Below are 15,803 nucleotides of genomic sequence, written 5' to 3'. Positions count from 1 at the left end.
ACTACTACTACTACTACTACTACTACTTACTACTACTACTACTACTACTACTCTACTCTCTCTCTCTCTCTCTCTCTCTCTCTCTCTCTCTCTCTCTCTCTCTCTCTCTCTCTCTCTCTCTCTCTCTCTCTCTCTCTCTCTCTCTCTCTCTCTCTTCCAAAAATTCTAAAATTTAAAATAGTAAACAATATGAAAAAAGAAGCGTAAAAATTTATTATTTTAATTAAATTAATGAACGTTGTTTATATTTATAAACAATATGAAAAAAGAAGCATAAAAATCACAACGCAAGTTGTGTATTAAAAATTCAAAATCATCAAACTTATAGAATAAATACATTTCGGCCACTATCTGGCCATCTTCAGTATGTCATATTACATAAATTAGTAAATATTAATAATTAAAATCACACACGTACACTAAGCTCAATGCAACGCTTGATTACTTGTCATTTATAATTCAAACTATGTCAATTATTCAACTATGTTGAATTTTTAATACATGACATACCGCTTATAATAACTTGCGTTGTGGTTTTTATATTGTTTCCTTTCCTTTTTTCATATTGTTTTACAAATATAAACTACGTTTATTAATTTAATTAAAATAATAAATTCAATACAAATATAATGGCGGAATGAATTTAGACAAAATAAACCGATTATTGTGAAACTCCATTAAGAGGTTCTTAGGATTGCTGATGAAGTTGAACGTAATCTGAAAATTTTAAAATTCAAAAGATAATCTTTAATACGGGAAGAACTGGTGTTTCAGAATTCATCTGAACAAATCATGAAGAAGTTTCTATATCGTATAATATTTTCTACCCATTATTCAAGAAAAAGAGATAAAGAGAGAAAAAAAATGAGAAAAGAGAAGAGCTCATATATAATTCCAGAATCTTAAATAGTGAGCAAAGTTTTCGAGTTTTCGAATTTTTTGTCTTCTTAGATTTTCACTTCATTATTGGTTTCACTCGATTGAATCTTGCAACTTGTAAATCACTGCAAATCTTAGCCAATTCCTACCTAACTCCTCTTATAAAGAAGCCAGTATTCCATGCCTTCTTCATCATAACTTCTTCGAAGTTATCATAAAAATGTGATTCCAACTTCATCCTCTGGCTTTCAACTTAACTTACCTGCTACATTAAATAAAAGTCAATAGCGATCTACCAGCAAGGAACGATCTCGCTGCTTGTACACTGTACTAATACTATGCCATGCTTTACATAGAGCTAGCGGATGTGTAGATTTATGCTTCCGCGATTGAAGACAATCTTGTATCATATTTCATCGAACGTTGTAATAGATGCGGAAAATTATAAAGTTGTAATTTATCCGGAATGCGCTTCTCGCGTTCACCACTGATGGCACTATGTATTTCAAATGTAATTTATGATTCCACCTGGATAAAAGGATAATCAAGCCTCCCTTATTCGGCGAGAACTCCACAGGACACAAAGATAATCTCGCGGATCATTTGAAGTACTTCATCTGCAGAATGTACCACAATTCAAAAACATTTCAGATTATGTAGATTTGAACCAGATATTTTTCATCAGAGTCGATATTAATAAAACTTCAAAGTCTCGGATTTTAAAGTCTGCAAGTCATAAAGATCCCGAGACTGAAGATGCTACATTCCAGGGATGAATAAAGACTTTCGCATTTCTCTACTGCAGCGTCGCTTATGTAACCTGCGCGTTTACGCCATAAATCTCCGCCCCCGGGGAACACCGCGAGCCGTGCGATGTAACCCACACATAGGATTACGAAGTCGCGGGCCTGTAAGTCACGCGAGCAGCAATCTCCAGCTGTCCATCTTGAGCGCAGTGGCTCACAACGGTAACGCGATACTTTCGCGGGTAGAAAAGGACGGGAAAGAGGGATGGTTTATGCGGTGACACTCGCGATATTCTGCCGGAGAACACCGTCGGCTCTCGGAACTCGCAGAGGAACGCCGCACCCCCTGCCGAGATGCGCGCCGAATCTCCCGACGAATATGGCAATGAGCGACGACTAGCCACTCGTAAAAACCACCAACGAATTCCCGCCGAGACGGAATTTATGATCGCGAAAGCAATTTTCTCTTCCTCGGAATTTTTTTTGAATTATTCTGTGTTAAATTAAAGAATTCTTTAAACATCAAAATAAATTAATAAAATTTAGGCGTGATTGTCCCACCTTTCGGTAAATTTCAGCTGTCTAAGGCCGAAATCAGACTATGATTGAAAATTGAAACCAATGAGGACAAAGGAATGTTAGCTTCTATTGTTTTGATTGGTCAAATTTCAATCTTTCAATCTCAATCTTTAATGATTCTGGCCTTATTCTTTTATATTCTCATGCTGTTACTCTTTCACTCTTTTGTTTATCCAGTAGGTACCACATAGTTTATTGGAAAATGGAATAACTTTTAGTGAAATAAATGAAAATAAGTGAATAAATGAAAAGTTTAAGTTTTAGTAAGGCCCAGTTCCACAATTCACGATTAATCCTTAGCCGAGGTTCAATTTATTCATTGTCTCTTACCAATTCTAGAATTAGAAAGAGATGAGAAACAAGTTGAAGTCGACTAAGAGTTAACCGTGAGTTAGGAATTAGGTCTAAAACCATGTAATTGAAAAGATTGGGAAAAGAAATAATTTTCCTATATTAATTAAATTATATCTGTGTTTCTCTTTATAATATATCTCGCGTTCGAGATAATAATTTGCATTCTAAAGTTATCAAATGTTATTTTTGTATGGAAGGCAGCATGTACTTCTCCAACGTAACGCCGATGGCGCGGGATTTGGATGTATTCGAGCTGAGTGTCACCGTTTCACCAAATTAATGTCGCAGGGGTGTCCGGTGGTGCGGACGGACAAACGGATGCTAGCGGGGCGCCATTGTACGTGAATCTGATAACACAAGCTGGTACATCACGAACGTAAGGACCGACGTCGTTCGTGTTCTCTTCGGCGATGCGTAAAGCGAGGCCCCCGCGCGTGCAGGTGTCACCCGTACAAATACGCTCGCTATCTCACGGGATCTACTACATCGAAGTATCGCGCCGATCACTTGCGTCCTGCCATCCTTAATAAAGAGACTAGCTGTGTTCCAACTGAGCGGACATAATTTACTCGTCGAGAACTTTCAGAAGGATCCCCGCGTGTCCTTGATGTCTTAATCATCTGAATGCTACCATTGCAAAAACTGTTTTGCACTTTTTAAGAGAATTTTCTAGTATTTCCAGTAACAGGATGAATTGATACTCGAGATTGATAAAGATGCTTTTAGATAATTCTAAATCATAGATTAAATCGTAGGCAGGATTTTGTTTAGGAAGAGAGCAAATTAATGTTGAAACTTTTGTACCTGAAGAGAGGAGGATAGTTGAGTGGATTATTAGATTTGTTTTGTTTTACATTTATATTTTTTATTAATTACTCACAGGTCATAAAGTCACGCATATTTAATTTTTTTACTTTTCTTTTAAAATTGCAAATTTAATTTTTTGAATTGGAAAAACTTAAATTTATAACACTAACCTTGAATTTTCAAAAAAATCTTTCTATAACTTTCATCTCAAATTCTTTCTTTATTTCAAAAATTAATTTCTTATGAATATGCATTAAGCATAATTTATAATAAGCGATTTTATCTTTTTTCTTTAAAATTTTTTAATAAACTTCCAATATATCTCAAATATGAAAAATGTGAAGCTTTTCAACCGAATTTCGGAATCTAAAGATGAAGACACCGATAAATTGCATAATTTTAAGATCCTAATTAAGATCATAATTTTAACAAATTCAAAATTTCATAACTTTGCGATTCAATATGATTTCATAATATAAGACCTATTCTTTTTTCATACCAGGACTGAATTTCTTGAGCTACATTCAAAACTTTTACCTGAATGCAGCCATTTTATCCTTATTGTTCACCGTTGTAAACGCTTTGCACGATTCATCTCTCTCCGTTTCTTTCTCTCCAATGTAAAAAAAAGAATTAAAGATGGATTGTGCAAACAATTCAGTCCTGGGGGGAAAGAGAACAGATCTATAATGTTATGATTAAGGAGATTTGCAATATTCAAAAGTTTCAAAGCGCCGAAGTTACGAAATGTCAAAAGGAAAGAGTCACGAAGTTTCCTCAAGTGTCAAAGTTTCACAGACACAAAACGATATTGCAATTTCTCATAGTATCAAGTCCCCGTAAAAGTCCGCAAAAAGGAAAGGGAAGAGTCGTAAAATTTCCAAAGTTCTAAAGTTCCAAAGTTACGATGACGAAGAGAGGGTATAAAGTCATAGTGCGATTACCGCCATCCAAGAAAAGGATCGGAGAGATACCGCGACACCGGAATGGCTACCGATGATGCATGTCCCAACGATGCGTTACGATGCGCATCCGAGAGTCGCTCGGTCGGTCGTTGCGCGGGTATTATGTTACCCTGCTCGTCCCGTCGTTGCCACGACACGTGTGTCGGCTGACCGAGGTCGTGACTCCGTCATATTTAAAATTGTCCCACGGCCATGTTTCTCAACCCTTTTCGAGTTAAAAAATCTTGAAAATCTCAAGAGAGACAACGCGAAGATCGTATCGATAGTTTAATCATTACCGTCTAATTCACCAAAGATTGTCTTCATATCTGGAAATGTACCCTCTGAAAGTCTACAAAGTTTTGAGATTTTCGAGAGTTTGTTCCTCTTTGACAACTTCGAGACCTTTAGGCTTTAAAATCTGTGTCTGCGAATTTATCTTGAAACGTTTCAATTTTGGAACGTCGATTGAAGTTAGTCGATTATGTTTTGAAATTGCATTGGTTTATTTTTTATAATAACGAGTGCAGATTGCGCTTATTTTAAAGAAAATACCGGTCCTCATTTTTCGGAGCAACATGATTCTCGCAGATACAACGAAAGCGAGATGCTTTCAGTAAGTTGCCGGAGCATCTTAATTATAAGAGCTAAATTATGAGCGGATTCCCAGCGCTGAAATATTTGTGTGTTTGCCGGCCGAGGGTTATGGCTCAATTACCACTCGCTATTTCCTTTGCAGGCCGTTGATTTAAGACGACCACTTCCTACAACGGAAACAGCATCCGGTGATCATCGCCGACGACAGAATTCGCGAGAAACTTGTTTCGTGTCTCTTTAACAAGATTCTCCGTTACTGATAACGATCAAAAGTTTCACTTTCGAAATCAAGGAGAATTCGAATACGAGTAGAATCATAAACCTGTAATACTGTAATAATATTGAATGATCCCGCGATGCAACAAAATAATTATTTAAATTATTTATAATATTTATAATGTTTTTTTAATATTTATAATGTTGTATATTTAAAATGTTTAAATGCGTTTAAGATAAGTATTTTTAAACGTTTTAAATGACAGTAAAACGTCAAAACATTTAAAACGCTAAAACGTTTAAAACGTTAAAACGTTTAAAAACGTTTAAAAGCCTAAACAAAAATTACTGCAATGTACAATAAAATTATAGCAATCTAGTCAGATATTTTTAAACAATAACTAGAAATTAGATATAAAAATTCCAAATGTTCCAAATTTGGCCCAAAGTATTCTCAAATATATTTAGTGCTTAGTGACTATCCAAAATTAGGTAGAAAATAGTCTCAAATTTTGTCCTAAATTATAGACATGATTATAAATTGCCCTTCTTTTAAGTGTAGAAATAATAAATGTAGAACAATAAGTAAAAATAATAAGTTTGAGATACAATTTTTTATTAATATATGAAAAATTTTATGATTTTTAATTTATTTAAAATTTATTTAAAAATCCAGATACTTTATTTATAAAATACATTCAGTAGAAAAGTACAATTTAAAAAAATAAAATATAATCTTTCCTAACTTGAAGTAATTTTTATTGTGCTCTCATGTGATGTCATACATTAAGTGTTATTAGTTATTTACGAATATAATATAATATAATATAATATGATATAATATTGTTTTATGTTAACAATTATTTAAAAAATGATAATTTATTAAAATTGAATTACGATAATTAATATTGAATTTTTTTAATGTTCCTCTTTGCCTTTTTAAGGATTTGATCATCTTAATTTAATGACTCAAACAGCATAAAAGATATCAAGATTTGAATATTCAAATATATACTGAAAAATTGAAAGAATTAAGAAGGTTTCAAGACGAGGGAGCAACAGAGTAAAAAATAATAAATTAAATACATGAAAAGACCAAAAATAGCTTAAAGAATTATGACTGAAAAAATATTCCTCAATCACATTGTTCTCTCTTTTTTTTTCCACTTTTTTCGTTCTTTCCGCTTCGTTCACTGACGCAACTGTAGACGAGGATGGGAATCGAAGCGTGTCTATACTGTTGATCGCTGATAAATCGCGTTAATGCATTTAATGAATGAGCAGATACACGTCCCAGATCCGGTGGTACATACACCTGAATTCCGTGTGCCACTCGGTGCTCTTTTTTACAGAGGGAAGTGCATCAGCCGCGTGGGTTATTTACATTAAGTGCTGCGTGAAATTAGTAACGAATGAGTGCAAATGATTATGATAATAAACGAAGATATAAAAGTGGTCGAATAACTGCTGTCCATTTCGATAAAAAAAAAAGCATTGTGCTATAAATGACGTGCTATGTGCTATAAAAATTCGATTAAAGGAACCAAATATAGAAGAGAGACAATTTAGAGATTCCAACTTCCTGATATCTAAGCGCACTTACTAATGAAGTATTTCTTTTAAGGCGTATTAAGTATTTCTTTTATTTACATTAGATTTATTTTATTTACATGAGAATTGATTTTTTAACAATTATACAGATTGTGATGTCGATGTTATATATTATTTGAGAAATCGAGGCTCTCGACAAATCTAGAGATGATCGCGAGAGTGCGAGGCTGATCGGGATTCACAACGACTCGTTCGGAGTTTCCTTATGACCGCCATGTGTAAAGGAGTCGCACGTGATAAATTATGCGTGTCCAGCGTCCCACGTGGTGCGAGTGCGGCCGATAAATAACCAGTGGCGAAGGAAAGTGCGAGGGTTGAGCGCCCTACACCGACGATCACTTCAACGGCTATCCATAACGAAAATAAACCTACTGCGAAATTTACATTCTAACAAATGCAATGCGACGCGTCCTTCACTACTAGGAATCGTCGACAAGTTTAACAACTTCATCCCTCTCATTTTTCGCGTTGCCGGCACACGGAAGCTCGTAAATTTTCAACATATTTTCGTATATAGAAGATTTCGTATTTAGAAGATATCTTCATTGTTATATAAATTTTTCTTACGTATATTGATGAAAAATGTAGCAAAATTTTTATATGTATATATTTATGTCAATTTAATCACCTGAATTGCTAGATTATTAAATACTTCCAGTCCTCTTTCGAAAGCTGCAGCCTTACAAGTTTTATAGAAACTTTTGTACAAACTAACCTTAAAATTTTTCGTTTTTTGAAACTTTACTATTTTACAATGTTGAAGTTGCAGTAAATTTTCAAACATATAATGTATTTCATTTTTCGTATTTTGCTTCTCCAAATAATTCTAGAACTCTGTCCCGACTTTAATGTGTATTGCACCTAAGGAAACGTGAATTTTTGTAATTTTGTGTTCTTCCATTCACGCCTCGATTAACAGCTGCAAATGTAGAACTCGCCGAGCGTCGCGGATCGAAGCACGACGAAGGCGCGCTCGAGAAAAATGTATGGTAAGAAAGAAAAAAGAAGGTAGAATGGTAGAGGAAGGGGAGGAAGAAAGGAACGAACAGTCCAGGAAGCTCTTACTTCCTCGGCGTGCAACGATCTCTTTACGGGCAAGCAATTTTTACGACGAAGCCACCCGGGCGGGCCGAAGTAACACGCAAGGTGACGAGGTACTTTCGACATGTAAAGCGGCGATATTCGTATTCTTCTCTCAGAAAGTGACTCGTTAAGACTTTAAGAGCCGTCGACACGCAGGGCCATCCTTGGCCTTGCGATCGCCTTGAGGCGATTGGAGAAACAGTGAATTGTAATAGCCATCTGTTTGAAGACTGTACGAAATTTTAGCGTCACTTATCCTTTTAGGATTTTATGAGATAAAGATTTCGAAATAAATTTCCGAGAATTCTATAGTAAGATAACTGCTAATGAAATATAGAAATAACAATGTACTTAAAGCAAATTACCAAATTTTCCAAAAAATCCAGCAGCGTAAATAGGCAATAAATTCTTAAAATGAAAGATTTCAAATACATTAAAAAAAAGAAAGTCTTTACGACAATAAAAATGTTAAGATTGATTAATGATTGACTAAGGTCAACTTCCGCTATACCTTACTGTGTGCAAGTCATATCATTGCTATTACTGCGTATGACAAATCTTTTGAAAAAGTTAGCTAGTTGGCTGCAAAATTGAGGATTTCTGGAAACTTAAAACTTTATTATCATACATCAACTTTTAGAAAATTTGTTATACAATAAATGGACAGCCTTTAGAAAAGTTATTGCTGCCTTCACGTTCAAGGAGCCTATTAACATTTTATTATTCTATCTTTGTCTCTTTTCCAGTTTTATATTGATAAAGTTAATTAAATATTGAATTAAAAAATTCTGTCTATATTAGAAATATTTTGTATAAATATTAATAAAAAATATTTATAAAGCGAACACTGGATTTTGTTATTATTAATCTTTGCAATTACATGATATATAGACATTACCAACACATTTCTTATGTTACATGTTATTACTTATTGAAAATTTCTGTATATCCAATATTTAAAAAGTTGAAACTTTGCTTTGATTCCGATTGAAATAAGATAATTATTAATTTTACAAAATTTGAAATAATTAGTTATAAAATAATTATTAAAATTATTAGTTACAAGTAACGACAATGATATAACTCTTATTAAAAATTAACTACTTAGCTCATTTTTATATAAAACTTGTGTTCACATGCAGATTATCTTTGATATATAACTGACTATAGCTCAATAACTATCTATTATTGAGTCTTGTATCTACATCTTTTATTCATCATATAATATAATATAAGCATTATATGTAAAAACTCACTTTACAAGAATCCAATTTTCCATACGATTATAACGGGATATAATAATTGTACGATAAATTAGGTCCCGTGAAATAAATTAATTTTCGCATATGATGTAGTTTATAATGTGAAAAAAAAGACGTCAAACTTGTGCTCACAGTGCATCTGATACATTGTAGCTCAAAAAAACAATATGTATATAAAGACTAACTCATTCACTGGAACCTCAATTTTCCGTATAATTAATGCGGGACTTTGAACCAATTCCTTGAATTAGATAATATTTTATTATCTTTACTTTTCATGTAAAAATTTATTTATTATTTTTAAATAAACATGTAGTTAAAAAGTAACAGTATCTAATCAATCTATTTCTGTATGTGAACTTCTGTATGTATGCTTCATTTTAATATATGCACTTACAATTAATAAACATAAATAAATTAGATTTGAAACTAGATTTCAAACTTAATTTTCTTGAGTTAAATTGTTTAACTTCATTTGAATTAATGACATATTGAATGAGAAAGCTATAGGAATCATTAAAAATGACTCAAATTGGATACCACTTGACATTACAAATTTAACAATCGGGAATATTCTGTGAAAATGTGAATAGTTCATCAAACGGATAATCCTGCAGAACGAGCATTTGTATAGATATTATGGTAAAGTTGATTTCATAATGAAATATCAGAGTGACAATATACAATAAAATATGTTGTATTAAATTTTGCTGAAAAAATTCAATAGTGTGATCAGGTAATGAATTAAACAAAATTTTTTAATTAAAATATAAAAAATATTATAAAAAAAGATTCTTGAAACGTCCATATTTGTTCAAATCTCTCTGAGATATTTTTAGATTATTTAGTATCCTATTGATAGTTGAATTGTTTTACTGAAAACGGTGCTTTAAGGGATATTCTTTAGGAAAGTGAATAATCCATGAAACAGATATTCACTGATTCTCATAGAGAACAAGCATTCAAATGGATGTTACGGCAAAGTCGAGCTAGTCGCATGGATGCGCGACGTTCCCAGCTAATAACAGTCGGTCGCCACAAACGCGCATGCGAAGCAACGAGATAAGACTTTGGGCTAAAACCGTGTCGTGACGGGATGTCTGTGCTATTCCATCCTCGATGCCGGCTACATAAGATGCCGCGCGGCATCTCGCACGCTCGTCAACGGAACTCGCGTGCACGAGTGCGCGACGTGTGAATGCAATCCGACGCGTGCACGCCTCCTTTCCGAATTGTTATGTTTCCCAAACAAGAAACGTACGAATTCGCGATAACAAAAAGTTTAAAGATCGGAGCACAAATCTTTGTATAACGCATAATGTACAAAGCATAAGGAAATCAACTAATTAGTGTTCTTTATTTCATAGAAAGGAGAGACTTTGATTTATTTTCCTAATGCTATATGCATTAAGTTAATTCTATATTAGTTGTAAGCTTGCTGTGACAATCTAAAATCAATTTTTAAATTGACTCTTCATTTGGCTAGAAATCCTATAACAGAATTTGGCTGCAAGCAGTCACAAAACAAGAGTAAAAAAGAAGTCTCTTTTTATATATGTGCTATTTTATTCCAACTTTTATTATTTTACTTTTACTATCTTATTCTAACTTACTGAAGTTGACAAAAACCATGAATCAATCAAAAATTTGTCATCTTGAACAGTCATCTTATATTCTGTTATAGAATCTCTGTGGCCGAAATTCATAGTTCATTCTTATTTTAAGACCATCTTAAGACTCTAAATAGCTAGAGGCCGGTATTCATAAATATAAGAACCGACTAATATCAGAGTCTGACTGGTTTATAACACCTTAAGATTGTACTCAAGATAGTTTTAAATACAAGACTCGACTATATCAGCCTATGTTTGGCAATAAGTTTGAATTTGACTTGCGACTAATGTATAGAACTAGCTTTTATATAAATGTCTGTACTTTAGCCTTAAGTTTCAAGCAGTAAATGGGGAGTGCCGCGAGAAGACGCAACGAAAAGATGCTGTGTATCTGGCTTGGAAAAGCAAAATAATAAGCTGTCATAGCCTTTATGATTGCCACGAAATCAAAAAGAATTGTGCAGAACATCGCACAAAATCCCCGGAAAATCTCTATAGAATCTCTACGCGTAAAGTAAATCTTGTTATATATTTATTTATACTATTATGCTATTAAGATCACATCAGGTACCTAACGAACCGAATCACCATAAGTGACGAGCGGTGGCTAATTTAGTTCCCCGAACTGTGCGCATGCATGTGACTTCTCGTCTTTCTTTTTATTTTACCCGTGCTCGGAAGTCGGAGCACGCGTCCGACGGAACCAGCTGCTTATCTCGAGATCTTGGGTGCACCCTCCCAAGATCGGCTAATGCGATTTTGGTGGCGCAGCGCGAGAAAGGGAGGACATGGAGAGGCAGTTCCCGAAATTGCGACAGAACCAACGGGCGAGTTATGTTCGCCCGCGACGATTTTAAGACGATAAGACATTAAGGAGACACCGATGAAGCCACGTAATTGATGAGTTTGTGGCGTGACGACGCCGCAATGGCGGACGCGCCGAGATTAAATCCATGTAACGCGAAGAGACATTTGATGTAACTCACAAATAGCAAAGAATCAACAATTTTACAATATTTCTAGAGTGATTAATTAATATTGAGTCTCAAATTAATCATCCTTCAAATAATATTAGCTTAATTATTCCTCCTTTTTACAATTACCATGAAAACCAATTATTTCTAAGGACAAATATTATCAAGGACGTCATTTTGACACCAAAATGACATCAGCTTACTTCCTACACTACATTAGATAAAAGAAACATAGAGAAACATAAAAAGATAGAAAGAAGAACATCATCACTCGTTCCATCAAGCGATTTGAAAACTTGACGATTGATGAATTGCTGGTAATTGACGTGGCTCGAGAGGTCATTCGAAAGCGGGTGAGGCCGATGCACGTGTTGTATGTGCACGTCCGCCGTTCGCGAAATGTAGATCGGCGGTGATTTACTTATCAACAATCGACGCTCCGCCGGAGGTAAATGGTCGAATCGTGACCATTAGTTCGTGAATCACGGTACGTATGGGTCGGCCCCGTACCTACGAAGCGACAACGCGCGAATCGACACCGTGTGAGGCCCGACTGGGATCCCGACACGACATCAGGCCCTCCGCTACGGCCCTGCATAACGACAGCGACGCGTCACAAGTAGTCGATACATACAAGAATGATTTTACCAGAGTTTATTCATTGAACTACTATACGACAAATTAAATACGAAAATTACTTTCATTGTGGCTCCACTTTTATAAATGTAGCTATCCAGAAAAAAATTTGGACAAGATTTCTGATTAAATCTATTAATAATTCTAGTTGAAATAACCAACATTCAGTAGATTTAACCAGAAATCTTGTAGATCTAACTAGAATTCTAAATCGTTCATTTTCCACTAGAATTTCAACCAAACATTTTTTTTCCGTGTAGAGTTTCGGGATTTAGTCAATCATCTATTTTCTTTCCGAAAAAAGTTGCGTACAAATCCCAAAATCACCAGATGTCCTTTTAAGATTTTTTTTTAATATTCTAAACAAATAACTTTAACATAAAAATATCGAGACTTCAATAGATTTTAAATTATTAATTAATAAAGTTCATAAAACTGACATTTCACACGCTCAATCGTGGTGTTATGACAAATGAGAAAAGTGATGACGAATCCATTTATCAATGTCGAGAGTTTTACATAAATGCAATATTTTTAAAATTGTGCAATATTTAAAAAAATTTTTTTAATTTTTTCCGCTGCTGTCGTATACAATTTATAAATTGAATTTGTATTTTAATCGTACCACAGGTATAGGTGATTTGGGAAGTGTGAAATTTAAACTTCCTTTAGAGACTTATGGATGGATTCCATAATTGAATTTAACAAAAAATGCATGCTATCCCAAGTTACATGCACTGTCCTAAGTCATCTACATTTACAGTATTTGTCATAAGAACGTTTTTATGGAAAATCCGAAAATTTCCAGGAGATTTCAAAATTTTGAGAATGTATCGAGAATTGCGTATTTCTCAGAGCGAAACAGTTTCAACGAAGAGTTCGCTCAAAAATTGCGCTTCACATTATCCTCCGTAATGCGACTCTGTTAGTGCAATTTGTAGATAGTTGCGAGCATTCGTAACGACCGAAATCAGGTGCATGCTCGCGAAGAAACGACAGTTACGTAACAGGCGACGCGACTCTTTTTCAGTGCGGTTGTTCAAATCGGCCCTGGAAATCGGTAGAAATTACTTCGCGTTTGACTTGCTCGCGTGAGCGATGCCGGCTATTCTCGGCGACTTCGTAACAAGCCGCGGCCTCGTCTCATCGAAAATAGGACGAAATCGCTCAGTCGTGGACATCAATAAGATCGTCTACATTGGAGAAATCAAGATTCTTTCCTCAAGTATCGAGCCTCTCTTACGCGAAGGTATTCAGCGATCCTTAAGTTAAGAGGTCCTCTTCGAGCCTGAAGTGCAATTGCGAGCACGTTAAATAGCAACTTCGTATCTTCTTCTAGTTTTAATCACTGATTCACACGTCTCTTTTTACGTCGCATTTTTATTTTACTATCAAACACCGCTTTGCGCCAATCTCGCCCACAACTAACATCGGCATTATTAAAATTTTCTTCCTTTTTTGACATCATAGATAAAAGAACTATAATCACGCTAAGGTAAGCTTACTTCTAGAATGTCTAGATTATTAATGCAAATCCAAGCGTTCGCTCACCGATAATAGTCCTTTTTGCAATAGATATTGCCATCTCTACTGAAGCAGGTGATCTCCCCGTCGAGACCCTGACGACAATGCGAGCACTGAAGGCACGCAGCGTGCCACCTCTTGTCAACTGCCTGGAGGTAGAACCTATCTGATATTTTGAGACCGCATCCCGCGCAAACCACATTCCCCGGAACGTCTTCGGATTGTGAGGGCGGCGTAGGCGGCGGTTCCAGCTTCGGGATGGCATGCAAGTGGTCTGTCGTGGTTTGTTGTTCCTGGGAATGCGCCTGCGGATGCAGATGGGGATGATGGTGGTGATGATGGTGGTGATGATGATGATGATGCGCTGTCTGCGATGGCATGCTTAGATCATTAGCATTCTCGAAGTTTCCACCACTGCCCCTGTATTCTTGCCCGCCTGCTGAGAAATACAACAGAAGAATTTCAATAATTCATGCTTTCATTTATCGTTAACGTTATTAACACCTTATACTACAAAACACTTCAATAAATTAATTTAGATATCTCTATGATTCAAAAAATTCAAAAAATTACTCTAAAGATAAGTAGAAAATTTCAAAGGATAACATATTTCAAAATATGAATAATTCTATTGTATTAATCAATTTTCGAGTCATCTTAATGGTTTCTGACATCCCTCGCTTGATCCTTCGATAAATATAAGATAATCGTACCTCCGGGTGAATCGTAATCCCTTGACTCGTAAGGGGTGGTCGAACTGTCGTAACAGTTGTTATTGGTGCCACAGTGGGTCTGATGCAGGGGCGTATGATGGGACCCGTGGTGATGGGCAGCAGGAGGACTGCACGGTAGAGTAGTAGGTCGTGCAGCATCGCCCATTGACGCGGGAAGGCAGGGACTCAGATCCCTCGCCTGGTCCACCGCACCGGGCCCCCCCGTGCTACCGGGTCCCCCCTGGCGCCCCACAGCCAAGCCGCTGCCACGCTCCTGCGAGCTGGGCGGCTGCTGGAACAAATCGATGTATCGACACTTTAGTTAGCGCATCGAATTGATGGTATTCATATGTGTATTTTGTCATGCAAGAGATGAAGCCGGTAATATGAGACATTTCTTACGTTATATTCAGAAAAAAATCCGTATTAATTGTGACTTGTCATTTTTCTTGAAATTGAGAACCAATAAAAAGTCCCTCTCACATGTAGTATCCTTTATCGGGAATTTGTAAATAAAAGTAGCATTATTCTTATTATTACTTATTAAGCATTTTATGCCTTTGAGTAATCGAGATGTATAATTCAGAAAATAGCTATTAAAGAAAATTATATAATTATATAATTAATAGAAAATAAGATAAAAAATTATCAATAATATAAAAAAATTGAGATAAAAACAGAAAATATACGAATGAACGTAGAAAATAAAAGAACAAAGGTCAAGAAAACAAAAATAACAAATAGCAATGAAATGCAAATAAGAACAAAAGAGAAAAGGACATATAGGAATTTAACAGAAGAATTAAGACATCATAAAAATAAGGCAATTAACAGAGTAAAAATATTAAGACAGTTAGAAAGACTGAAAGATGAAAAGGATCAACGAATTAAAGGAACCAACAAGATCAAAGACAAGGAAGCCGAATGAGTTGAAAGGATATAAAGGACAAAGCGAGGACACGGCGAGGACAAGCAGGACCGATCGGACCGAACTCGCGAATGGAATGGAGGTGAAGTGACGACGGGTTGCAATCGCCGCTGTCACCAGAGGGAAGAAACGCGCGGAGAGAAAGAGTAGCACACCAGCGATGGTAGTCGGTCGTCTGATGGATGTCGCAAGATACATAGAGCGCCCGCGCGCATGTGCGAGGCCCTATAAGGCACGAAGGCGGCCAATCCGATGGCAGCCACTGTGTGTTTCAAGTGTTCGCAACATGCCCGCCACTGATTGCGTAGATATAAATTGCAAACCCTCTCTCTCTCTC

At 35.6% G+C, this 15,803-nt stretch overlaps 1 protein-coding gene across 1 annotated transcript in view; it reads right to left on the bottom strand.

The window, feature by feature from the left end:
• The window catches only part of LOC105621611 (protein apterous-like), a 47,534-nt gene that overhangs the window by 16,706 nt on the left and 15,025 nt on the right, over positions 1-15,803 (bottom strand). Inside the window, exons 2-3 of the mRNA XM_012203080.1 lie at positions 14,539-14,830; positions 13,853-14,264 (exon numbers count right to left, since the gene is read on the bottom strand). Coding sequence (XP_012058470.1) covers positions 13,853-14,264; positions 14,539-14,830 — 704 coding nt within the window. The remainder of the gene's footprint in view (positions 1-13,852; positions 14,265-14,538; positions 14,831-15,803) is intronic.

The sequence above is a fragment of the Atta cephalotes genome (genome assembly GCF_000143395.1).
Source record: "Atta cephalotes unplaced genomic scaffold scaffold00035, whole genome shotgun sequence".
Taxonomy (NCBI): domain Eukaryota; kingdom Metazoa; phylum Arthropoda; class Insecta; order Hymenoptera; family Formicidae; genus Atta; species Atta cephalotes.
This window is presented reverse-complemented; position numbering and strand designations above follow the sequence as displayed.